Genomic DNA, 26,132 nt, shown 5'->3' on the forward strand with positions numbered 1-26,132 from the left:
CAGCGGTGCCGCGACCCCACGTCCCGACGCACCGGGCCCAGGGTCGTCCCTATACAACGTTCACTCTTGGATGTGTTGTGATACGAACAATATCCGTGAGCGTGCTTGCGGGCGAAGGTCGTGATGGTACTTCACTGCAGGGGCCAAGTCCCATGACCACGTTCCACTTCGTTACGGTTCATTCAACATGTGTCTGTGGTACGGGTACAGGGACGAGTGATCGCGCCGGTGTGTTGTTAATGCGGCCGCATCTTAACGTTTTATATTGTGCGCGTTTTAAGCTGCAATAGCCTGAAGTTTATCCCGGGATGAGGGCGGATGCCGCAGGATGTATTATTTCGGTCCCACCAAATGGTGGTGATCGCATGGATGAGGTCTCTATCTCCGCTACTGACGTTGGCAGAGTAAGCAAAATTGTACTTCGTCGGGCTCCAACTTCGACATTTTTAGAATGACTCTCTCATAATGGCTTTCAACTCGTAACCGGCACCTTCGCTGAGTTCGAGACTTCATTTTGGAAGTCAAATATTATATGTTTCCCAAACGGCTCGCATCTTTATATACGCCTTAGTTGTTTATGCCATTGGCGCTGATTTCCATGCCTTATTTTGGAAGTCAAACATTAGCTGTTCCCATAAAAGCTCGTAGGTTATCTTCCTTTACGTGTAAGGTTCTGAACTAGTGTTTTGGTTAACCATGGCTTGATTCCCTGTCAGCAATTATACCAACGCGGACAGTAGGTTATTCGAGCATGCACATGCTGTGGATGAGATCACCAAGATGCCTAGCTAAATTTGTTTTCTTTCATATATCAGATTAATCGTGTCACCTTTAAAAATTCACCAAATGGGGGAATGGAACACCGCTTATCTCAGCTGAATTCGCATAGTCTAACGAGAGCAATGTTTGAAAGCATTTAAGAAGTTTCTAGGACTATGTCAATGTTATGGGCTTTAGGCAAGTTCCAGCGATTACTTACCACAAAAATGATTCCTTCATTCGATTAAAATGTTTGTGCCAGGAAATTACAGTTGAAGAACGTTGTGATATGGCTATCCATATAGGTGTTTCGAAACAATGAAAGCTTTTTCGAAATTGCACGCTGAAACCAGAAGAAAGAGATATCTTGTGACGTACAGTAGGTAAAGAAATGTAACACGATGACGGCCGCGGACTCGGTCGGTTTGCCTAAGATTCTTTACTTTTCCTGACGCTTCGTCCTTGCAGCGTCTTAAATCCCAAATTCGGGTGCATTGTGGATTAATGTGCGATCTACCGTTCTCACCTGCTAATTCCTAGGATGTCTGACCCAGCACTGTGGTTGCCGTACATGCAAAGTTCAGTCACTTCGTCTGGGAGGTGCCACGTCAGCGACCCGACGCCCTTCTCGCCGGGATATGGTTTCACTGTGAGGTGCCACGTCAGCGGCCCGACGCCCTTCTCGCCGGGATATGGTGAGGTGTTACACGGGCGCACAAGCCGACAGCAGCACTCGCCATCCACTTTGGTAATCGTAATGCATTCTTTTCGCGACAAGGAAACGACACGCACCGTTCGCCACGGCTACCATCATAAATCGGATGTCTATGCAAATCACTGATGTGTTTTGTCACGTCAAATTGCCGCAGCACTCCGAGCCATCTTGACGTCACGGTCAGACGCGGGGACGCCAGTTGATCTAGTTTTCGCTTTTTCATACATTCGGAGCATATGCGTAGTTTCCAAAGCAAGTCGACTGCCGGTTGTAACAACATGATTTTCCTAAATTCCTGCGGCAAGCATTGCCTGGATGGGCATCCATAACGTAAATTTCATTTTGAAAAATTAGCTTATGGGTTGTGCTATTGCCGCATGTTATGCGCATGAGCGGCTGCAGGCAAAAACATCTGATCTAGGTATGCGTGCACACCGGAAGAAAAGCCGACATGGCAGAAGAAGTATACATAGATCCCTCTTTTTCTCTCTTCCTCTCTATTCATGACCACTCATTGCCCGAAGTGTGACTTTTGCAGAGCATGAGGTAGACTGAGCCCGCCCATTTTTTGGTACAACCCACCATAGACGACAAACCCCGAGGGGATGCATGGGATCACCAACAAATGGTATCATCATCCAGCGTAATAACGGTTACCCGGTCTCTGGCACTGCTTCTCGCTCAAAGACACCTTGTGAAGCCGGCTATTCTAGGCGAGAGTTGCCCACACAACATTGCAGTCACAGTTTATCACTGCTTGAGACGTGGCCAAGCAAGTATATGTCTACCATTTCTGTGCACTATCCGGCTAGGTGTTCAAAACCGGCCGTTTTTTATGCTGGCAGAGGCACCAATGTCGTCCACGATGATCTTAAAGCTTTCTCCGACTCGCTCTGTCAAATGCCAGTCAAAAGCGCAGTACTTAACTCACCGGTTTCCAAGTTCAGCCGTGATGCACCGGAACACGCGGAAAACCACCCCAAAATATGGATGGCGCATAAGGCATAGTCAGCTGCCGACGTCTGTGGCCTAGTCTCGTTACACCCCTAGCTCCTGTGGACTCTATTTCCTTTAGCCAAATTGCGAAGTCCTTCGTAATGGTGCGTGATTGCGCTACACGTTACGTTTTGCTGTCTATCATAAAACATCATCAAGCGCACAAGGGGGTTTGCCAAAGTGACAAGCGCACTAACCGCGTGTGGAATCGGTGCTGGGGGGCCGGTTGTAACGATGGTGACGTTTGTTGGGAGTGTGCTTGTATGTGTGTGTGCGTGCGTGCGTGTGCGTGTTTCCCCTCACTCTGCATCCGGCTGCGCGAGCGTCGACCGCCGTTACAGAGGACCGTCCATAAATATTTGAGTTAGTGGCGTTATTCAGGGAAGCAAGTAGAATGTTGCCACGAATTATTAATGTGTTAATGTAATTGTCGGTGATTTAATCGCTTCGGCCAAATCTGCCCCCACTTGAGGTGTGCAGTCGCTCTTAAACGGCATTTCACAACCATCGTGTGATTTTTATGTGCGATGAGAACAATCCTTACTGATTCTGCATGATAATAGTAGCTTCGTAACTCTGGTGTTACCGAGGCACCGCGTTTCACTTCTGAGACCGTCAGTCTTCAGATGCAGGTCTTAAGACATTTCTGATCGAAATGGTCCTGGCCTCTTCGGAATCATCGCGAATCATATTGTCCCATAGTAATGAACAATGTGATTCTGTATGTTGGGTTGTGTGGATCGTTGCAATGTTTGTGAAGTAGATAAAGGTGCATTTAATATGGACAATGTTTGGTTTTTATTGCGCATGCACGCTATGTGGAAGCAACAGTAATTCATTTCAGCACATGTGGATGTCGGATGTGCGCAGTCTGCAAGATTCCTAGCGCCAACCTACCCAGCACTCATGGAGCGGATACGGATCAGATCATCCCACATCCCACATCAGGTCATCCCACATACTTAACCGTGCCCTCACATTCCAGCAACAAAAACGTCGCGTTTAGTGACCGACACGCAAAACCAGCGGGCTAACGCATCCGGGTGGTGCCACCACCAGGTCTTTCATGGCCCCCGTGCCTCATGGCTGCGAGAACTTCACGTTGTTTTGCGTGCCGGACTGGTTACTAGCCATGCAGCTGCAACCATGCGGTCCGACTCAGTCGCAGGTGGAATGTTGCCAGCATGGATCCGAAATGCCGCGACCCGTGACGAACGCGGCCAGCGCACCACCGTCACGGAGCCAGCCCAGAACAGTAACCCGCGCGTTAACGTGTGGCAGCCCGCACCTCCCACGACGCATGGCCTGAACCGCTGTCTCGCCTCACGAGGTTTAGTGTTCGGTCTTATGCGCCGTCGGCAAGGGCACATCGCTGCAGGTAGCGGAAACCTGGGTAGCGAGCGGTGGCCTTTTCAGAGATGAACAAAGCGATGGCTCTCCCCGATGTGCAGCGAACCTTGTCATGTGTGAAATGACCTGCGTAAAGCGATGCGCCATCGCGACCGCACTCCATTGCTTTCGGAGTGGGTTCGATCACCGGCAAAGCGTCGGCGCAGTGAGCGCTGCTGGCACCCAAGCAGCCAACCGCAGCCTCGACCAGCATACCGAGATCCTGCTGGGCTCGCGATAACGTCCACAGTTGGGTGCCGAAACTTCTTGACAATCATGCTAAGCACAGTGCACCAATCTAGCCCATCCTCTTCCGATGCGCCCTGTTCGGCGTGCGCTGTTTGGGGCTCACATATTAAAAAGCAGACACTTACAGGTGCAAATGCCGTGCGCTAACCAGGTTCACCCACAAAGCTGGGTCAAGCGTGCCGCCAAGACACCTTCGACAGCGTGTCATGCCGCCCCCGACACTGATGACATGCGGCAGCCACCAGTGCGAGGAAGCCTTAATGAAAGCCATCTCGTTGGCGCAGGTCTTTCAGCGCTCCGTCGGAGCATTCAAGAGGATGCATTCATCAGGATACCTCCCCTGGTGGCAAATGGCTGCATTCATCAGGGCACTCAATGGTCACGTCCCGCTAGTTACCACCGTTGCGGTTCGTTAATATTTGAGTCGCCTGCTCCACGTGAGAGCGGGGTTTCTCCCGGTGATCAGAGCGCATGACCGTGACGGAACAGCCTACGGTCGCGGAACGGGGGCACCTGCTCATGAGGAAGGACGGTCTCAGTGCTGGGGAGTCCAGAAATATTGGGCCTGGTCGACACGCCACAACTCGCGGCGGCGACGAATTCATCTGACGCCAGGTCTGCGCGGTGCGTATTCGAGTGAAATGGACCGAGGAGACACGTGACACTAATTAGCGCTTTTGCTGTTAGCATTATTCCGCAGGGATGTTATCTGGTACCATATATAAAACATTCGAAAAGTAGGATAAACAGGAGAAAATGCAATGTCGTTATGCCTCGAGATAACTGGTAAATCTTGTTTTGGAAACGCTTTTCGACATTATGTACTTTTTTGCTATTTCGTGTTTATCTTGCTTTATGCATGCTCGCATAAGACCGAGTTTGCAACCGTGAATGGCGAATACATACATCATGACGCAACAAGATGACAAAACTAACGTATGAAGTTTTTCATGATTTGGTCCTAGGGAACCCATTCGTAAACGCAAAATGATGACAAACAAAAAGGCCTCCGTAGCCAAATTGGAAAGTTGTTTTGATAGAACTGAACACAAACATTGGCATCACTCCGTTTATTCTAGTTTTCGTGCATTTCAAATTTGGTATTAACTAAGGTCCCTGCTTACAACGATAGTGTGAACAAGCCAGAAAGGCTTTAAGGGATTCTCGACCCCGTGACCCCTAGTACATGGTCCACACCAGCGGTGTCGTTGCTTTGCCGGCACGCCGAAGGTGCCGCTCAGCTCCGCCTGGGCTTACTGACCCACCTCTGTTTAGGCGCTTTTGTTTTCCTAGGTGTTCAAACCTTACTTATGCGACGCAGGTTCTAAGCCTATGTGCACTCTAACCACTCTATGTGCACCCGATAACAGCTTTTGATTTGCTGGACACTAGACGGGTCGAGAAAAGTTTTGTGAGATTGACAGCGAAGGTTATTCTCGTTTCTTAGTTGATTTTATGAACAAAAGTAAACCTATCCGGCCGTAATCTATAAAATCCACGGAATACAGAACCCTTCATGGGACCCATTTTAACTACTTTTTAAATCTCTGCGAATCTTTACTTCTGAAGTCTCTACTTTCGAAGTCTCTACGTGAAGCAGTTGAAGTCTTTGCGTCGGAAGCAATAAGTAATCGGAAGCTATTACTCCTATCCTACTTCTTCTCTTCTTGCTCCTCATAATAGGTGACTTTGCGGGTGGAATGGTCCGATGTCAGTACTTATTGGTGAGCGCGGCGTTTGTGCTTTCGCGTGGTGGGTGCTCGCGTGCGTGCTTGCGTGCCTATCTGCGTGTACGTGCTGGCGTGCATGCGCCCAATGTGTGCGCGCGCATGCATGCATGCGTGTGAGTGCGTGTGTGTCCGTCAGTCTAATAAGGATGCCATGCGACCCTTCTATTGCATGGAGCCCCTCTCGGCTATGTGACATCGCGTAAATATAAATTGATATCCATGGCAACATATTTCTTACAACAGAGGGACAAAAACAAAACCCCACGTTCACGGTGAGTGTGTACTGAACATTCTAGGCACCGAAACTTGGTAATAATGAGTTTGTAATGAGCACACAATTTTGCAATTTCCTTCTCGCATGTTATTGATGGCAAAAATTTCATACGCATAACCTATAGCGCGTTCTGGCAAATTCACTCGTCTACCGCTTGCGGCAGGCTGCAACTGCAACAATACTCGTGCAATGCATTGCCAGGGAAAGAGGCGCGCCCGCTCGCAAATGGAGCTGTGGCTCTGTGGACACCAGTCAATTCAACCTGGACTCAACTTCCCACCGAGCAAGAACTCCTTTAAACTTATTTTTATGAGGTGTTTTAGCAGTTATGGTGGAGGTCCGGCCACCATACCCGCGAAGATGCACGTCGTTCGTCTGCACGTCGTACGTCTGCACGTTGTACATTGCACGTCGCATTTCATCCGCGAAGATGTATTGCGTTGTTCGCGTCGCAGACCTTCGCAGATATGGCTGTCGGGCTTTCATTATGACCGCCAGCACACCTTTGAAGAAAGCAGTTTAGAAATTGCTTTTGCTCGGTGGGAAGTTCAGTTCGGGTGAAATTTGAGCGGTGCCCGACGAGCTACAGTCCTGTCTTCAACCGCGTGCGCCTCTTTCCCTGGCAGCAGAAGCAGAGTTGTTGCATTTGCAACCTGCTGCAAGGGGTGTCAAGAAAATTTGACAGAACGACACATGACACACTTATCCAGTCGTATGCACACACATGCACACATGCACACGTAAACAACACGCATACGCACAAGCAGGCAAGAAAGCAGGCACACACGCGCGCACGCCCTCACGCATGCACGCAAGCGTGAACACACACGATATGCATGCAAAAAAGTACGGTCATTGACCTGCAAGGTCAGTTACGATAAAGAGATAGTGCTGGCTTCCTGTCATATGATACTTTCAAAAGGAGACTTCAGCTCCAAAAATGGTGAAAATGGTTTTCTTTTAGTGCTCTTTGCCTCATAGATTTATTGATCCGGACCTAGATCGTTTACTTTTCTTTCCAAAATAGACCAAATAACGAGTATAAGCATGCGTGTGCGATCTGATAAGCAAGCAGGTTCAATATCCTTAGTTCATATCGTTTTCCTGTAGGTTTTCAGGATTCATAGCTACCTGCTGTTTTAACCTGAAACACGCAGTTTGCGGGCTCTTTGCTCTTCTAAATGCATATCGCGACGAGTTTTGAAACTTAAGACGTTTGTGATCCATTTTAACTTTCCGAAAACCTTATGATAGCTTCATATTTATGGCCGCTGGCAATGCACTGCCCTTTTCTGAACGGGACGTTGAGGCTGTCAGGGCACAGCTCAATAAGTATACATGAAGTGGGGAGACTTGGGTCTTTTTTAACAAGCGCTCCGGTACGTCATCAACTTGACCTTTCCCCTCCAGGGGTTTTTTCGAGAATGATTTCCGAAACGCGCGGTGTAATCCGCCAAACGTTGCATAGCTGCAGGCAATAAGATGTCGGATTTTAACGTGTAACACATTGGAGGTATATCGCGGGGTCATTGGCCTATGGCAGATAAACGTTGGGCCGTGGATGTCAGCAAAGGCAATTTCTAGGGGATCGTTTTATCTGATGCAACAACAGAGCATCAGATGATGCCACGCATCTTCGAGATAGGTTCTTTGACAGCAACACAACTGAATCAGAATTGCGACAAAGTACATCGACCTTGCGTCAGATATGAAAGCTAGACTGAGGTGAAAACAAACCTGCTGTTTTATTGGAGAGCTTGCGCTATGACGTAGTTTCTAATGCCCATTCTGAGTTTCAAGATAATAGGGGCCAGAACAAATATCTTTCATGAACTTCTCAAAAGTCAGGATAGGTCACTGCCCTAGAACGTCCCAGATAAGTATTATTTTAAACGTCAATTGGCTCTCAATCAGTGTTATGCAAGACGCGTTTTCATAACCAAACAATGACGTATTGAGAAAAGTATCAACTTGACAGAGATGTTGTTTTTTCCAGAGAAGTCTTTCCAATTGAAAATATAAGAGTAATTCTAAGTGAAGTTTTTCACCGTAATTGGCGCATGCTTCAAGTCTTCAAATGTGGAACATTCCCTTTAAGAGCTACCATGCAAAAACCGATCACGAAGGATCTCTCTGGGGGGAAACTGGTCATACATCCCATTATTGGACAACTGTTTCTGTTGGAAGTTCGCAAAATAATGGGAAGATTTGCAGCACCTGGGGACTAGATGAAAAAGCTGCAATATTTTACACGTTTTACAGCATCTGAAAGTTGAGCTAAACCCAAGTTTTTCCGGAAATGTTATACAATCAGTCGTCTCATGATTTCAAAGTCCAAAAAGCACTTCAATACACACAAGCATCTTGAGTTTGTACTTTTTTTATTTGCTGCAAACCACCGTTAAAAACAAAACAGCATTTCGAGTCGCCCTTTTAACATGCGACCCAAATCTCTTCGTCTTACCCTGCTGTCATTGTGTGCCAAGGCGTGTATATATGAGCTCGCCAATGATGATGAATAATCTGCAACAGAGCACTGAAAGCCATCCATTTCCCATCCTGCTGCATCTTCCGTGCATTAAATGTTAAAATTGTGATTATAGCTCCGTGCGTCTTACTACCTCTGGCTCTTCAAACATCTTGAGACGAGTGATACCGAGTGTCACAGCTTTGCACAGTCGTAACTTCCGTTGAAATGGGCTGACTTTCATTTAATAACTACGCCGAAGTATGGTTACATTTCCAGGCAGGCATAATAATTTTAGCATGACACGTTCGACAGGCCACAGGCATTTGCACACCCAAAACTACGAAGTGCTTATTGCGCCTGTAATCAGCTGAGCAGCCTGAATGGATAGATAGTTAAGGAGATGGATGCTTAACATGCATCGTTGAACAGCGTTTTTGCGCCGTTTCTGCCAAAGTCAATGCTGGTAAAACCTTGAAAACGTGATGGGCAGATGTTTAACGTTTGCGCATGGATCTCGACCCGTCGGGCGTTCCGGTCGGATCGGTACGGGTCGCTATGACTTCCTGCTTGACATCGCCCCGAGTGACCTTTGGGCGACCGAGTGACCTTTGGGGGACGGCGGATGTGAGCAGAGTCTCGCTCGCTTATGCATGCGGTGCGGATTATTTTGTGACGCACGTAACTGTCGCGGTTATCAGCTGCACAATCTTTCGCGACGATTGAAGCGGCGCAAGGCGTGACGCGGCAGCCAGCAATGCTTGAGCTCGTAATCCGCTCCCCTCGCGTCAACCACAGATGATGACGCTGAGTGGATCCGTTCACGATCTCACCGACCCGGCGACATTAGAGAGACACGCAACGTGCAGCAGCGATGCGTTGGTGTCGGGATAGGAAGGCCAGGCGCCATCGTTGCACGGTATGTTGTCTCTTATGCAGCGCCAGGACGTGTTTTAATGGGGCAAACTGCCACAGCACGGAGGCAGATTGACACCATTTACTTACATCTTAAGGCTGATATCTTGTGCGACACGCGATGAAACGAACGCCTATGACTAGTGCTTAAGTTTAGCTTCAACAGGGTGGTGCACTTTGACGCAGTGCACGGGGGAGGAGGCTAGGGCAAAGGGCCACTGTCTATATCTTTGCATATTTTGCTAACAGTAGACCCTAAACAAACCTACAAAGCGTTCTACAAGGTATTCAATGCGACAAACTGCATTGAACCTGCTACTGATATTTTAGTTGGTCCGATTACGCACCTCAGAGTCCAAAGATAGCGTGCGTTTAATGGAAATAGAGGGCGTTTTACAATCCCTAACTTGCAAATATATATATATATATATATATATATATATATATATATATATATATATATATATTGTGTATATGCATACATGCATAAAGTGAACAACGAACAAGCTGAGCCTCAGTGCGAAAATGGTGGTAATCTGTGAAGGTTACAAAGATCGCTGGGAGGTCAGTAGATCAAACTAGAAAAAAATGTCGGGTCATCGTTCAAACGGCAACAAATCCCTCAGCTTAAGCAAAACTTTCGCACGCCATCGTTGCGTCAACATGTGTATCATCGTGCTATGTTTCCAACTACGCTCTGGTTTGTGGACTAATTTTTCACAAAAGCACTTTCGTTTTAATGGCTCCTCTAAACGTGCCTTAAACCGGGGAGTTTCAAACTTCGGTCGGAGGAGGGGACAGTGTCCTTTTTCATTTTGAACTGAACTCAATTTCTTTGGGCACTTAGATTCCATCCCGCCCCTCTCCCATTATTTTTCGAGCGACTTTGCATTGGGATCCAACATGGGGGATTTGAAACAGGCTGCCCCAAAGAGCCGAAAAACAGGCCTAACGTGAAAAAGTTCCACTATTTCATGGCCTATGAAGAGAGTCAGGAGGTGGCATGGCGCTGTTTGCTCCGTTAGACCCGTCACAGTTAACACACGCATCTCTCGGGAGAGCACAAATTGAACTAAAAAGACGTGTAGTTCGACATGTAGCAAATTATATGAAACAGCAAACTGACATGCCATTCGGAAGCAAAACAAATATTGTTAATAGGCCGCAGGGCTGATCGCTACGGTTTGAAACAGTCGGTGCTCCGCTAGCTAGCGGCGGGAGCACCGGCCACAGAAGCCGAGCTCGCGGCGGTCGCGCCGCCGCTGACGATCAGAGCCTCGGGTCTTGTCCCGGCGGCACACAACTGCCGCCGGGACAATCGACTGCGCGAGGCGAACCGGAGGCGATAACCATCCAACGACCCCATCAGCCCGGCCGACTCGCCACAGCAAACGGAGAATCCCGATCTCAGGCCAGCGCCACCCATCGGTCAAAAGCGGTAAGTCTAGTTTCCGTTCCCGTCGCAAGGTGGCAGTAACTCTAAGCCCCTTTCGCCAATGCATCGCGATTGGTCGAGCAGCAGTAACGTTCCACCGCCTTAAGATCGTCGTATCCAGTAAATATCATGCACGGCAGACCTCGAACAATCAAATCCTTTTTTCAACGAGGCAATGCAAATAGTTAAAGGCCATGCAAATGATTCCCGGAGCGATCTAAAGCTGCTTCGATCTACCAGCCTTTCACTTGAGGACTTCTGTTTTTGCATGAGGTCACCATCAATCCTGGCCATTTACAATGAAGAGCGAAGATGGCGACTGAACAAGCTCCGGTTTCGCGGCATAAACGCCTCTCCCGGCTGCGAACGTAGGCCGCGCCGCCTCTTACGCAGCGCATCCACAGAAACGCTCTCGCGATAAACATGCATTTCGTGTCGAGTCGACAGAGCTCTGACACTTACACAGGGCCTTTGAACACGTCATAGAGTGCGTAAAATCAGCAGATGAACGACCCTTTGGCAGTGGGCAGCTGTCACTAGCTGGCGCCAACCATGAGATCCCAGCCGCCAGCGCGCCGCGACCGCTCACCGCTCATCACACCCTCACAGTCAGGCTCACCGCGGCGCGGGTAGGCCAGCCGTCTATCACCAACGGTGGGGGGGGGGGGGGCTCTCCTTCACACACGAGCTCAGCGGCCGCCCCGACCTGGCGCAGCCCCCCACCCGTCGACACGGCCCGTCACGCGCCACTCGCGCTGCGCCACCGGGTCTGACGCCATGAGAAATCGACTGTGAAAAATGCGGAGGGAGCATTCGGAGCATTCGCACTCGGAGCGAACGCCGCGAGGGCAAGCAGTACGAGGCGCGGCCGCCGCCACCCTGGATGCAGCGCTTTGACCCGAGGCGCGCGCCGCACCAGCGCATGGCCCGCGGCCGGCGACAGCGCGCGAGAGACGGAAGGATAAGCGGCGCGCGGCGACGCGCACGCGCCGCGCCAGGCAGGCGCCGTCTCGTCCGCAGCCCGCACCGGCCGGCGCCGAGAGACCGCCTCGGCGAACCCCAGCAAGCGGCTCGACGCTCATACCAGATCGGACACCAGCTCCGGCGCCCAAGCGCCTCCAGCCAGACGGCACGTGCCGATAAAAACAGCCCGGTGATCGCACCACGCCCCAGCACGCACCAACACACGCCATGATCCGATGAAAATACCTGAATGAGTCCCGGAGCGGGACACAGCGCCCCGCACGCTCGCGATCGAAAGAGCTCGCCAACGCAACGGAAGCGGCGACACAACAGAACAACGTTAAAAGGAGGTGATATGAGAGCCCTCCGCGCCGACCCGCGGACGCGCCGTCAGACGGCGCGCGCGGCGTCCGTCGGCGCGCCGGGCTCTGCTGGGAGTGCCGTCCGTCGGCGCGCGCTATCACAGCGGTGGCGGCGCGCACAGCGCGTCGGTCCGGATGAGTGCCGCGGCCGGCCTCAGCCGTCCACCGGCGCGCCCAGGTACACCATGGAGACCTCCGTGTTGCCGTACACCGCCGACACGGACGGGTAGAGCCGGCGGTCGGGCAGGCCTGCAGCGGCGGCGGCGGCGCCGGGTCAGGGCGCGGTCACGGTGCACGCGCACGCTCTATGCACACACACACAACCCGCCGTCGGCCGGCAGACAGCGGGCATGGCGATTCATTGCAGCCGAGGACAGCCACACTTTCCTCGACGGTGGCGGAACGCTCATACGCCGCTGAGAAACAGGCCTACCGCACGTCCGACTCTCGCTGATCATACACTGGCACCTGACCCCGTACTTCTCTCTTTCTGACACGCTGACACAGACTGCAGCGAGCGCCCGCAACGGTTCGACTCCGTAGCCTGCCGCCCGCGTGCCGACAGCCGCGCTTACCTCTGAACAGCCGCTCCCACCCCAGAACAGCAGCCCTCCGCTCTAAACAGCCGCTCTCACCCCTGAACATCCGCCCTCAGCTCCGAACAGCCGCCCTCACCTCTGAACGCCACACCCAGGAACTCGTAGCTGCGCTCGAACGACAGCGTGTTGTCGTCACAGTCGAGTATCACGCGTATCCGCTCCCCCACCTGTCCGGCAGCGGAAGGGTGTGCGCCGTCAGCCCGTAGCGCAGCGCAAGCACCTGGCCAATATGACTGAATGCAAACGCAAGCAGCGCAAACAGCAAGAAAGCATAACAACTTTTGACCACGAGCCGTAACCTGGTGGTCCTTTCCTTGAGAACTAAACACGCCCATGCGTGACATTTTGTCGAAGTCGCAATCCGCGAACAAGAGGCAGAACAACCACGCATCGCAGGCGACCAACCGCTCCGCCATCACGGCCCACCCGCCCGCACCCCGACACTCACCTGATACTTGGGCGCGTTGTTGAGGCGCGGGTAGCTGCCGTGCGCGTCACCGTTGTGCAGCAGGTGGTTATCGACCAGGTTCCAGCCCCAGCTGTGCGCGTCGGCGCCCAGCAGCGGCACGTAGCCGTGGCACTGGAGGCTGGCTTCGCTGGTGGCCACGCCCACCACGGCCACGGTGCCGAGCGGCCCCTCCCACACCACCTCCCACGCGTGCCGGCCGTGGCAGAAGCCCCGCTTGCCGCGCGACGCGTCGGTGCTCTGCGCCACCGGGTTCCGGTGCAGCGTAAAGCCGTTGGGCTTGATGTAGATGTTGCGCGAGCAGTCGTTGGGGTTCCAGGCGTGGTAGAGCGCACGCAGCTTGCCCTTGTAGGTGGGCACGGAGCAGAGCAGGTCGGAGCGCAGCGCCTCGTCCGCCAGCTGCTTGATGCACGGCAGCCGCCACACGTCGTTGTTCTCGTCGTTGAGGAAGCGGTACCAGAGCTTGCAGACCAGCGCGCAGCTGCGCAGGTCCTGCAGGCTGAGGTAGGAGAAGAGCTGCTCGAGCGCGGCCTCCGGCAGCCGCAGCCAGAACGACCGGCCCTTCTCATGCTTTGACTTCGGAGTTCTGAGCGACATTGGGGGAAGCACATGAAGCCGTCGCGGGTCGCGCCTACACCGTCAGGCTGCTGTCATGGCTCAGCTCCCGACCCACTGCCGCCGCGGCCCCAGCAGCTGGCGAGCGAAGATTCGCTCGTCTGCGTCAGATCATTCGCTGTCAGTCACTCCCGGGCTGGACGACTGCCATGGCGACGACATGGCACGGCTTCCATGGCGTGACGGCGGTCAGTGCGCGCATGCTCTGTGAATACAGACGACGGTCACAGCGCGGCGCCACTCCTCCGACTCATTCGCGCGACGAACAGTCAACCAGATGAACGTCTGCAGTGCGGCACATTGGCATGCTGGCGGGCCGTCGCACTGGCCAAAATATTGCCCGCAATTTGGAGGTAATGCCGACATATGCCACCAGCCCAGATGGCTGAAGTAACCACCCACACTGTAAAGTCATTTTCACATTTCACATACTGTTACTGGGCTTTGTTCAGCTGGAATCAGAGTCCTCACCTCAGGTCAACAGGTCGCAACCACAGTCTGCAAGTATATTGACCATCATGACAACAGTTCACATTTTTGGGCATACACGAATCAAAGGTATATTGGATCATGCTACATATCACATATGTGCTCCCTTACAACACCTTCAATGACAACATTGTTATATACTTACAGCAAATTACTATGGCAAGTTTTCCACCCAGCAGCATATAACAAATGTCCCATCAAAAGGAGCCATGAAGTAACACACATCAAGCAGCTTTAGTGCGAAATAAGGTTTGGGCTTGATTCCGGTCATACTGCTAAGATCCACATGGGTGAAATTCCTCTAAGGCTGCATGATCATCAAGTATAGCCCCATGTAAAACAGAGATCATAACACAGTTGAGGAATATCCCGTGCGTGTGCACAGGATAGATAGAAGAATATCGCATCTTCACAATGTACTTTGGCTTCAAAAAGTTGCACATGAAGCAATATCTCATTATATCAGGCATGGAAACCAATCATGTTGAGACCTAATAATAAAAAAGAGACCTTACAACTGGCACTTGAGGGCTCTGTCTTGTAGTAACTGAATATCACCTCTAGCTAGCCCAAGGATGACTCAGAAAGATCCTGATAGGCATGAGAGGCCCTCTAATTGATGCTTGAGGGTCCTGCACTGTGGGGGCAGGATCATTTAATACCTCTAGCAAGCCCTCCATGCCCTTTGGACCCTTCAATTGGGTCCCTGATCACCATTCTTGGGGGTGCCATGGGACCTGGAGGGCTTCAGAACCAACATCCAGCCTGAGGCCAAGCTGAGAGACCTGGCAAGAGCAAAGATCTAACTTGGGACATGCAAAATGATGAGTACAGTGCACAAGAAAACAGTTCCTGGCATATGCAAGTTGTATTTTTATATTTCAGGTGACAAGCCTTCAGTGGCAGGTAACTGTCAGATAACACCCTGAGCGAGGGTATACAAGTGAGCCAGCCAGGAGCAGTCATATGGATCTGGCATTTTGTGAGTGACCAGGTGGAAGCCAGGAACTGAGACCATACATATGTGAGAAACCAATGGAAACCAGGGATGAAAGAACCAGTGAGAACTGGAAGTCAAAACTTGTTTTTTGGAGAGTCATTAGGAACTAAGAAACAGGGTCTGGTATTTGTGCAGGAACCAATGAGAACCATGCCAGATCTGGTGTTTACAAAAGAACCAACAGTGGTTGTAAAACAACCAATGGGCTATAAAAACCTGAAGCCAGTGTTTTTCTGAGGACCAACTGGGGCTAGTGACCTGGGTCTTCATTCATGAGATGAACTGGGAATCAGGAATCCATGTTGAGAACAAGGCACATATTTGATTCAGGTCCTGGTGATCAAAAGCTCCTATACTCTATGCATGGAAATCCTGCTAAACAGGCAAACATGTGCCTGGATCCCAAGGATAGATCCAGGCACCCATAAGGTTCCATGTTTATGGGATCTTATGATCTTTTCAAGCTCTATTTGGGCACATGTCTGCATATTGGTATCTGAAAAAGAACATCTGTACCTTTATTAATGAGCAGCACAAAACAAAAAAGTGGGTTACAGACATTACCAATACAGAACACAAGGTTCTGGGACTTATCAGATGCTCATTTCAGCACTATGAGCATACAAGTATCACTTTTATTGATGCAGCCATCTGCTACATGACTGGAGCACTCTACCCCATCATCAAATCATGGTCCTAAAAACCAGTCAGTGTATAAACCTGCTTGACAATTTTTGCTGGGCCATACTTGTGATGCCACAATCTACACTAGCATAAACATAAACAGATCTTCACACAGAAACCAGACAACTGTTTCAAAACCATCTATCTCACTGGTGTTATTTCGGAAATCAAGCACCATTCTACACAGCAGCCTGCAAATGTTTTGCTCATTCAGAAAAAAATCCATCTACTATGCTGGGTGCCTATATGACACCTGTGCAGCAAACATTTTGCTAAACAAATCCTGGCCATATTTGATTGTGCTAAATATGCAGTTTGCACACACTTGTAAGAACCTCTTTGGAGCATTCTCCCCTGAAATCATTTTAAAAGCATCACAATTCTTTGATACCTTCACTCTCCATACAATGAAACTGGTGCTGATAACAAACCAAACTTTGAGCTTTCATATGTACAGCATGCATGCCCTGAAAGCATTGCTGCAATATTGCTACTATGCTGGACATATTCAGTGTATAATGTCTATTTTGATTTTCAGCCTGAGAATGTCAAGTGCTGGAATGCTCACAAATGATGCATACCCAGCAAACAGCCAATTTCTTGAGAGTAGCATGCACAAATATCTCCTTTCCACCATACTGTACCAGAAACTGCTTAAGCCATTCATGCTTTAAATGCAGTACACATAGATGAACAAGCCTTAGTTTGATCATCAACTTATGATTGTGTTACAGTACTTGTATTTGGCTACATGCTGACTTCATGCAACAAAAATAAGTACTTGATAACTTGCACACCAAATGTAGTTCTACAAGGGAGAACATTCCGAAAATAGGTCAGTGAATCTCACGAACTTCTGCACACCTTTACATGCCACCACTGGCATAAAAACCTATTTCACACACCATGATTCAATGTGCAGCAAATATCTCAACTGAGATCAAGTCAATTTAATTTGTTCCCAATTCCAGCTTCTATATCACTGAATTCAAATTCGACACAAGATTTGGTCACTGCGCCCTCACAAAATCTTCCGCCATTTTCGAGAAACCAAATAACCCTAAGTGACGATCCCGTGTCAACACAGCAGCATTTTCCCAACCTGAGCACCTATCTACTCACACAGTCAGCCGCCGACATGCTGCCATGAAGGGCTGATTCTATGCATCTAGTGTATTCATCAGCAACACAACAATTCGCACAACAGCGACCCAACCTGCAGACCCACTTCAACTGCTTCAGCTTCGATTTGCCCAACACAGTCGTCAGCTGGCTGCCAAAACGCAGGCTGTGATCGTATTCGACGTCGCTAGCCAACGATTTTCGTCTGTTAGCCAATAGGAAAGCTTCACTTTTTCCCACACCGCCTAAACATCAATCGGAAAGGCCACCAAAGAACCATCTGTTGGCTGCTGCGACACCTGCTTCAATCGGAAACAAGAATCAAGTGTTAATATATGGCGATCGATAACCAACTGTATTTGCAATTTTCGCAGCGGAACTACAGCCTCAAGCAAGCTTAGAACAGATCGTCTTGCATAAACGAAACTATTGCGCCGTAATTGAATCCACGTCGAATACCTTTCCACTGACACCGCACCCCGTAGAATTGTTTTGTCCGGGCTTGAAATCGTCACGGCTAGCAATGACAGTTATTTTACGGGAAATTCGCTTCCATGAAAATTGGAAGCAAGGGGATACCGACCGATGGAAACAAGTTCCAGTTTTGTTCCACTGCGAACGCGGAGAAAATTGCAGTTTCAGGAAGTAACCATGCCACCAAAAGTAACGACACCAATTTCAATTTTTCCTTTCGTAACACTGGCCAAAAACATTGCAATCATTGCGAATACCAGTATCTTGTATTCACCGCCTCATCAAAAACTCAGGTTTAAGTCGGAAGCATGCAAAACTATTACAGCTATCAATGGAGCCAAGGAAGGGGCCCAGTAGTCGGTGCCCCTCATCGCTTCAGGCCCGAATTTTTCGTGTTTTACCATGCAGGGTTCCTGTCAGAACAGCAACGCGATGCCTTCTCACCACACCCCTGAAGCGAGTTACTGGGGAAGAGGAAGGTGGCAAATCAAGTACAGCGCTGAGCTACCCCTTATAGCGTACTAAATTAGACAGTGTGGAACTTGCATTCAGTTGAGATGTCCGACCCACCCGCTCACCACCCGCATTGATTGGCAAGTAAGCGAAATCGGGTGAAGCGTTTGTAGCGTATTTTGGGGATATGCCTCGTCATTTAACCCTGCTTAGTCCCCACCCCCTCACGCAGCCCAGTGTGTGAAACAACTCTCCCTAGACTGATCTTAATCGTGATGGTGCACTGGTAAATGTGCCCGGCCGGTCCGTAGCGTGAGGGTCAGCAGCGTACTGCGGCCCCGAGAAATATTTGTAAAGACGCGCGAAGGGCGCAACCGTGTGCATTCAATAGCCATGCTGTAGAGCAATCAGCTGACACTTCAGCACACTTGTCCAATCAAGGCATCCATTTCATTCGGTTGACGCCCTGGCGGTTCACCGCTTGACCACGGCGGGCCTGACACAGCGACGACCTGCTAAGTTACGGGATTCACTGTGAAACACGTTAGGTCGTGCAAGGCGGGTGCGACGATGCGCACGATGTCATTGCGGGAGCATCGTCAGCCGGTAATGCACATCAGTAATCGGCCGGCATAAACTCCCGAATTCATATGGGTCCCGGGCGGCGCGCTACCAAATGCGGGCGGCCGGCTAGCAGCGTGATTGGCCGCATACGACAGCCGGGCATCTCACGCTTGTCATCGCCCGCGAAAGAGTGCAGCCGTGTGCATTGGACAACGACGCTGTCGGGCTATCAGCTGGCGCTGCAGCACGCGATCAGTTTGTATTGGTTAACGCCACGACAGCGCATGGCTGAATGCTGGCGGGCGACCGCAGCGTCGCTTGCAAAGCTGCGGGTTCCACTGTAAATTATGTTTAGTCGTACGTGGCAGGTGCGACCGCACGCAGACGATAACATTGCAGGAGCACTATCGGCTGGGCACGTAAGTTGGTCACCGAGCAACATAGCCGCTTCTGTTCATATGTCCCCCAATGCGTCCGGCCGGCCCATAACGTGGCTGCCAACATACGGGGCCCGATACAGATACCTCTACTTGCACGCGAAGAGGCCGACTGCGTGCATTGCATCGCGCTGCTGTGGAGCTTCTAGCCGTTACTGAAACACACGTTTCCGCTCAAATGGCGGTGTTGAAGTAGTTGTTGCGAAGTAGTTGTGTTTAAGTGGTGATGGTCAAGTGATGGTGGTGGACAGTGGTAGTGGTGGCCAGGTGATTGTGGTTAAGTGGTTGAGTGGACTTAGCAGTGACAACTGACAAAAACTACGCCAAAATACGACAGACGAGTTTATCTCTGACGGTGGCCCAGAGTTGGGGCCGCTGAAGTCCCCTTTACTGGAAAGGAAACCAGAGCCCCGCCTTTCACGCATCACCAAAGAACAAACGCTAGAAAATAACCAAACACGTGATCTTCTGTCTGACGGTTTGCTCAGAAGCCCATCAAAGACGATGAACACGATCCATCGGAAAGCACGAGATGGACTGTGAGATGCTGTGGATACAGTTTTCCATATGTGTTAGGGGAACGAGGCTCACATTTCCACGCCTTACCACGAAACCCGGCGCTGTCTGCTGAAGGCTACGTTGACCCGGACACAAAACCCACAATCCCAATGTGAGACTAACAAAATCTGCCTGCGTATCAACACGAATGGTACGAGCACTAAGATTCAATGAGCGTGCCCTGCTTAAGTGTGCTCTGCACACACATTATCATCAATGAATTGTCGCAGCCGGACGTTGAACTCCCTGGAAGCCACTGGACGCAGCACGTCACGACCAAAAGCCAAAAATCCCCCTAAGCATCAATAACGTATGCAAGCTGGCATCGCAGCGTGCCGTTTAAGTCTCCAGCATGGGATGATGTTACTCGATGATGTTCGCTCTCCCCCCCCCCCCCCTCCGGCCGCGGTCACGCGGAAGGCTGCACGCATGCGCGCACTGCGCTGGTTCGGCTCCGCCAACCGGGCGTCGGGCGGGGCCGCCACGCAGCGGCATCACCTTGGAGGTCAACGACCTTGACATTCACCAAGTACCGCCTCAGACATCACTTCTTTCCGAGATTTTATTCCCGCACACACGAGTCATGTGAGGTCTATACACGTAAATAGATCCACCAAGGCAGTGTGTGAAACACACAGACACCTTTATCTTCATGCGGCTACTTACGGACACACGCGCTGGACGCTCCGCGAGGGACGAACAACCAACCACCAGTCTCTCCACGTGCAAGCCGCTCCAATACCACGCGCGGTACTCAGTCTGCGCTCGCTGGCGAGAACAAAAGAGACAGATTCAGGCTGGATGGGCTGGGGCGTTGGCTGGCGCGGGCGCGGGCGCCGGCGGCGGGTCGACGTGGACAGGGCCCGGCACCACGAGCCGTCGTCGACACCGACACCGGCGCGAGCGCGCGGCCCGGCCGGTGCGGGCGGGCGGACCCGGCGGGGTCCGCTCCGGCCGCCCGCCGGCGGACACTGCGGAGTTGACGGTCCGGTATGGGGCTCTGGGGACTGCGCGACGCGCTCGGGGCTGGGGACTGTGCGACGCGCTCGGGGCTGGAGACTGCGCGAGACGCAGACTGGACGGGGTCGGAGGACTCAGCTTCCGGTCTTAGCACTGTGTCGAGTGGGATCGAAGGCGACGGGTGGAGTCCGTCGCCAGCTAGAAACAGGTAAGTCGCTTCAGGAACAACACCGTTTCCACTCAAATCCGCACCGCACATTCCCGATGACGTGCATTTACGGTAATACAGAGAACATTGTCGGTAATAAAATGAGCAGCTAGCGCTGCAGTTCGTGGATCGGAAGAAGGAAAAGGCTATCAAATAATGGAACAATTTCACTCGCAACTGGAGTACAAAGCTAGAAAAACATAAGCACAGATCTTTCTCGCTTGATTTGATTCATAAAAATCATATCAATGTAGCTGAACCAAGGTTCTTGGTTAAGTACGGCACGTTTGCGGTTCAACCTATTCCGTTGAAAACGAAAACAGAGGCCTGAATGACGTCACTTCGTCCACAACTCAAAGCTGCCAAAAAGACAAGCAGCACGCCACTATTTCCAAATGCCGGCGTTTGCGGCAATGGCAGTGTAAGCCACGGCGTACACTAAGCCTACCGGTTAAAATGGGCAAACACCACACATCGACAGCTAAAGCTTACACCACCAGCCCTAGTCTACCGCAAACGCACCTCGCCGTCTCCCCACGCAGCCAGCAGCCAACTGAGGTTGTACTTTGCTAAGCGACGCACAAACCACCGAGCGGCACGCGCACAGTAAAAGCCAGCGGGCTCCTCCATCGCCCGGGCACACGACTCCAGCCCAGTCGAGGTCGAGGCTGGGCGCGGCTGGCCGCCGCCATCGCCTCCCTCCTGTCCCGCTCCGATCGCACGCGGCCTCGCCTGCCACTCGTGCGCGGCCTGCTCCCGGCCGTCGCCCACTCCGGAGATCTCGCGGGATGCCGGCACCGCGGCGCTGGCAGAGGCCTCGCGTCGCCGGCGCGCCGCGGGCGGCCGGCGGTCGGGGCGCCCTCGAGGGACGTCTCGGCGGGCGCCCGCCGTCGCCGCCGGGCTGGCACGGGGGCGCGCCGCCCACGCCGCCGCGGGCTCCCTCCCATACAGCAGCTACTAGTTTGTACGTCGATGGGAGGTGAGGTCGATGTATTCCTGAAACGAATGCGGGGCTGTGAAGACCGCAGCGGAAACACCACGCCCACAGGGTCGGTTCTAAGCCAGGACCAGCATGGACCCGTGTGGACCCGAATACCGAGCGAGGACCGGTCTGGATGGAGCCGGACATGAGCGCAGTGGCAGACGGGAGCGTAACTTGTGAGGAGTAAGACAGGACAGGTATGGCGCTGCAGTGGTGTTTGAGCATCTCGTAGGTCCATGCAATCACAAACACACACATCGAACAAGGGGCCACTGTTCCAGTTGTTTATGGTTAGGAGCTTACCTACAGCCGCGCCCCCTGTGATCAGACGCAACGCAACTGACCTGGACGCGTGCTGTTTCAAGAAAGACGGAGAACGCACACTGTTGTATCGTTACTGGGACCAAGAGCTCACCCACGTGGGGTTACTTTACACTGGTGTATGGCGTTATCACATGGTGAATAGTTTGTCTCATACCAAAATCCTCTGCCCAGTCCCACACCAGCCAGCATCTCCACATCACTCTCAATCGCCCGCCCGGCCCGGGACCAGCAGCTCCACGTCACCCTCCCTCGCCCGCCCAGCCCAGGGCCAGCAGCTCCACATCACCCTCCCTCGCCCGCCCGGCCCAGGGCCAGCAGCTCCACATCACCCTCAATCGCCCGCCCAGCCCAGGGCCACGGCCGGCCGCCGCGCACACTCACGTCATACGACATGCCGAGCTTGCAGCTCTGGTAGCGGGTGAGCTTGACGCTCTGGCGCACGTCTTCGGTGATGGCGCCGCGCCAGCCCCCCTTGTTGAGCAGCGAGTCGATGGTGCGCGTGTGGTCCCAGCCTGGCGGGCACAAGGCCCAGACAGGCGATACAGAGCGCCGTCGACGACATACGGCGCCGCCCTTGGCTGACACACACACACACGCACGTGCACGCACGCACGCACGCACGCGCACGCGTGCCCAGGGTACGTACGGCCTCGCTCCGCTTACGTGGCCTGGGCTTGAGTGCGGCCACGTTGAGCGGCAGACAGGGCCGGCTTGAAGAGAACGTGGTGAAGCAGTGGGCTCGCATGCCCGTCACGTGTCTCGCAATACAAGAATGCACACTGCAGTACGGGAACAATGCTCTGGGAGCCAGTACTCCGGTAATTTGATTTGCAGTCTGCATGAGCTTCAGTTATGAGCACAAACATGTAAGGTGTTGATGAAATCTGAAGAAAGTTCTTTAAAGGAACCTGGAGGGAAAAGTCAAATTTCATTGTATTCACATTGTTGGTCTGCTTCTGACCACAAGGATGAAAAGCCTGCTCGAGTCTCTTGGGTCTGGTGCCGTGGAATCGACATAAAAGCGACCAACTCATCAACCATTACGCAGCGACCGCTGTTGATCACACGCGGTGGTCGCTATCCAGCCACTGCCTGTCACTGCTTCAGGCAGCCACCCGCACCAGACAACGCCAGTCCATCCCGCCGCCAGCGCGCCCCCCGGCGCCCCGGCGGGCCGCCACCAGTGCCGGCACCCACCCTGGTCGGGCGCCACCTCAGGCAGGTAGGTGGAGGTGCGCTTGCGGCCGGCGCACGTGAACTCGATGCGGATGCCGTGCTTGCCGAGCTCCCAGTCGCGGTAGTCGCGGCCCGACTCGAAGCTGGTCAGCAGCGAGACGTTCAGGTGCAGACGCGGCAGCTCGTCGCGCGTGATCGGCTGGAAACGGCGGTCCTTGAAGGCGCTGCCGGACGGCGCGGGCGCAGGTGTCAGCGGCGCCGGCCGTCGGACGCGGCCGGAGTCGGCTCCCCCCAGGCGGGCCGTCCGCGCAGCGCCGCAAATGATGTGCATGTACGCAAGCATGGTAGCAAGGACCAAAGTCGTGTTTGAACTGACCACTTGGTCTGATATGGTGCATTACAGGCTGGAAACATTATGAGCTGCAGCATTCCCACATCCAGAAAGAAAGGGGACAGCATAGTGTTGCCTCCCCAAGCATCACACAGCATCCAAATTAGACATGAGTATTGTGCAGAAAAAGATAGCCTCCTTCCAAATCAACATTTTCAGAGTCTGCTACTGTGCTGTCCTTGCCTGGTAATGGAGTAATCCTTCAATCCAGTGTGGAGATCTAATGAGTCAAATGTTCCAATACAGCCTCTCAGGCGCCGGTCCCGACCAATCTGCCACGTCACAAACAGCGGGCTGCAACGAGACAAGATCAAGCTAATGATTGCTGGCTGGCATGTTAATGACAGCAGAACAAAAGCAGTAATATCACAAATGACATGCTGGGTTGAATGCCTAATATGCCAGACAACACATGAAAAATCATCACCAAAAGCCTGACATGATCAAATGAGATAATTTTAAGAGTATATTCAACATATATCATCAAAGCATCTATGTAGACAAACCAAAAACTCATAAATTTGACACACAACACATATAGAGCGGGAGTAGATATGTGATCTTACTATGAATCATTGGGGAAGTTTGGGCTGGGTGGTGGCTCCAAATTATGCAATGATGCATAAAGCACATCAAAGCAATATATGCACATCTCTTTGGTGACAACTGATCTAGTATCATGGTAGCCATTGCATGCCATTCCAGAGTTCATTTTTTGCTTCTTTGTACCACAGCAGCTGGTAGACATCATCACAGAAAGACCTGTAACAGAACAATATGGTGTTGGAATCAATGGTCACTTCAAGTCTGTACACAAAAAGAACTTAAAAGGACAGTCAATATTGTTAATGTGAAAAGATGAACATGATTGGGTTGCTGTTTTCAGAAACTATCAAAAACAGATTTGAAAGAACAAGGCAACAGATCAGACTTTTGACCAGAAGTCGCAAATTTTGCCATAACACAACACATATTACACACATTCTCAATACACAACCTCATCATCTGCTATCAAATCATGCTAACCAACACAAGGTTAGTATCTTATGGGATGCCTAACTCACTCTGAAATATAACATTTCAGGGATGTGCCCAATTGAACTCATTGCCCACACAGATATAGGGTTGCAACATGTTATGAGGACTACTGATATTACTGCCACCTACAGCTTCCACCACATCAACACATTTTTTAAAAGTTAGTTGACAATACACCAAAATGTATATAACTAATATATCATAAATTAAATTACAAGGCCATAAGTTTGCAGCATGAACTTTTATTTTTTCCCATCTATTCCATGTTCTCCTGATAAACATATTATTGATGTCTGATATTGATCTGACACCCTCATTCATAGCAGATGTTTCTGCTTTGCCTTTGTTTGGAGAACAAAGAGCAGAATAACTTCATCCTTATTTAATCAATGCATATATGTGTGGACTTTTGTTCAGTCTGGCTACAATTAGTCAAGTTAGCCCATACAATATTATCAATATCAGATAAATAAATGCCATACTCTATATTAGTTACCAAATACTAACCAATCATGACAGCACAAATACATTTCAGGCAAAATTTAACAAATGCAATTTTGGTATTTCAGCTGCATTGCTTGTACATGCTACATTCAAAATGATAAAGTATTGTGCTGGGGCTAAAACATAAATTACAATGAGATAACACATATGCTTATCAAGAAGTTAAAATTGCTCAAAGTAATACTTTCTGGTGCATAATAATGCAAAATACAAGAAGTGGATACTACAGTAACCAAATGTACAACACTTAAGGAAAAACACTTTTCTAGCAGCGAGCACAATAGCTGACCACAGATAGCCATTTAAAGCTTGAAGGTCATCTATTTTTCAGGTCATTAGAACAAAGCAATCTGATTGCCCATCATTGCTCCCCTGAGATACTCATGCCAAGCCCAGCCATACGTAAACAGAACAGACTTCTCAGCAAAATGCTTTAGTTTGGGATCGGCACAGTGACAGTACAAAGCACATGACACGAACCTGACAAAAGATTGCAAAATGGAAATGAAAAGAAAGCTGCCTCTTCTCCAAGGCCTTCAGTCAGCATGAAATCTTGAAGTTATTCCGGACACAAAAGGCTAGGAACGAATGGAAAATAAAATCATCACGAGAGAACTGACTTAAAATTTAACATTACTTCGCTGAAACCCTGCCTATTGAGCCTTCACCTAAATCAACAGCGAACCGCTTCCGTCCCATAATCTCAACAACAAAAGACTTCTACCAGCTGAGGTGCAGCACAGTAGACTTTCGTGCTAGCTGAGATGGGATGTGTTCGCAGCAGCAGATCCGTTGGATGATTTGTGCTTTTCGACAAGCTGATTGGCCAGAAAA

At 51.0% G+C, this 26,132-nt stretch overlaps 2 protein-coding genes across 3 annotated transcripts; both read right to left on the reverse strand.

Annotated features, from left to right (window-relative positions):
* Positions 1 to 12,363: 12,363 nt before the first annotated feature.
* LOC119110685 (F-box/SPRY domain-containing protein 1) lies at positions 12,364 to 17,343 on the reverse strand. The gene is made up of 4 exons (XM_037234585.1): positions 17,230 to 17,343; positions 13,302 to 14,139; positions 12,930 to 13,020; positions 12,364 to 12,503 (listed from the first exon to the last, which is right to left on the reverse strand). The coding sequence occupies exons 2-4, from the start codon at positions 13,914 to 13,916 to the stop codon at positions 12,409 to 12,411; spliced, it is 801 nt and encodes a 266-aa protein (XP_037090480.1). The 5' UTR covers positions 13,917 to 14,139; positions 17,230 to 17,343; the 3' UTR covers positions 12,364 to 12,408.
* A 4,410-nt stretch (positions 17,344 to 21,753) lies between these two features.
* Positions 21,754 to 26,051, reverse strand: LOC119110614 (AMME syndrome candidate gene 1 protein homolog). 2 transcript variants are annotated; one of them, XM_037234505.1, is made up of 6 exons: positions 25,967 to 26,051; positions 24,323 to 24,518; positions 23,940 to 24,050; positions 23,387 to 23,589; positions 22,571 to 22,701; positions 21,754 to 21,879 (listed from the first exon to the last, which is right to left on the reverse strand). In XM_037234505.1, the coding sequence occupies exons 1-6, from the start codon at positions 25,995 to 25,997 to the stop codon at positions 21,841 to 21,843; spliced, it is 711 nt and encodes a 236-aa protein (XP_037090400.1). In that variant the 5' UTR covers positions 25,998 to 26,051; the 3' UTR covers positions 21,754 to 21,840. The 2 variants fall into 2 exon arrangements, with proteins under 2 accessions (XP_037090400.1, XP_037090399.1); XM_037234504.1 differs by lacking the exon at positions 25,967 to 26,051 and adding an exon at positions 25,779 to 25,940 and having other exon boundaries at positions 21,757 to 21,879.
* Between the last annotated feature and the right edge of the window lie 81 nt (positions 26,052 to 26,132).

Source organism: Pollicipes pollicipes, unplaced genomic scaffold, assembly GCF_011947565.3.
Source record: "Pollicipes pollicipes isolate AB1234 unplaced genomic scaffold, Ppol_2.1 Scaffold_7231;HRSCAF=8579_pilon_pilon_pilon, whole genome shotgun sequence".
NCBI classification, from domain to species: Eukaryota; Metazoa; Arthropoda; class Thecostraca; order Pollicipedomorpha; family Pollicipedidae; genus Pollicipes; species Pollicipes pollicipes.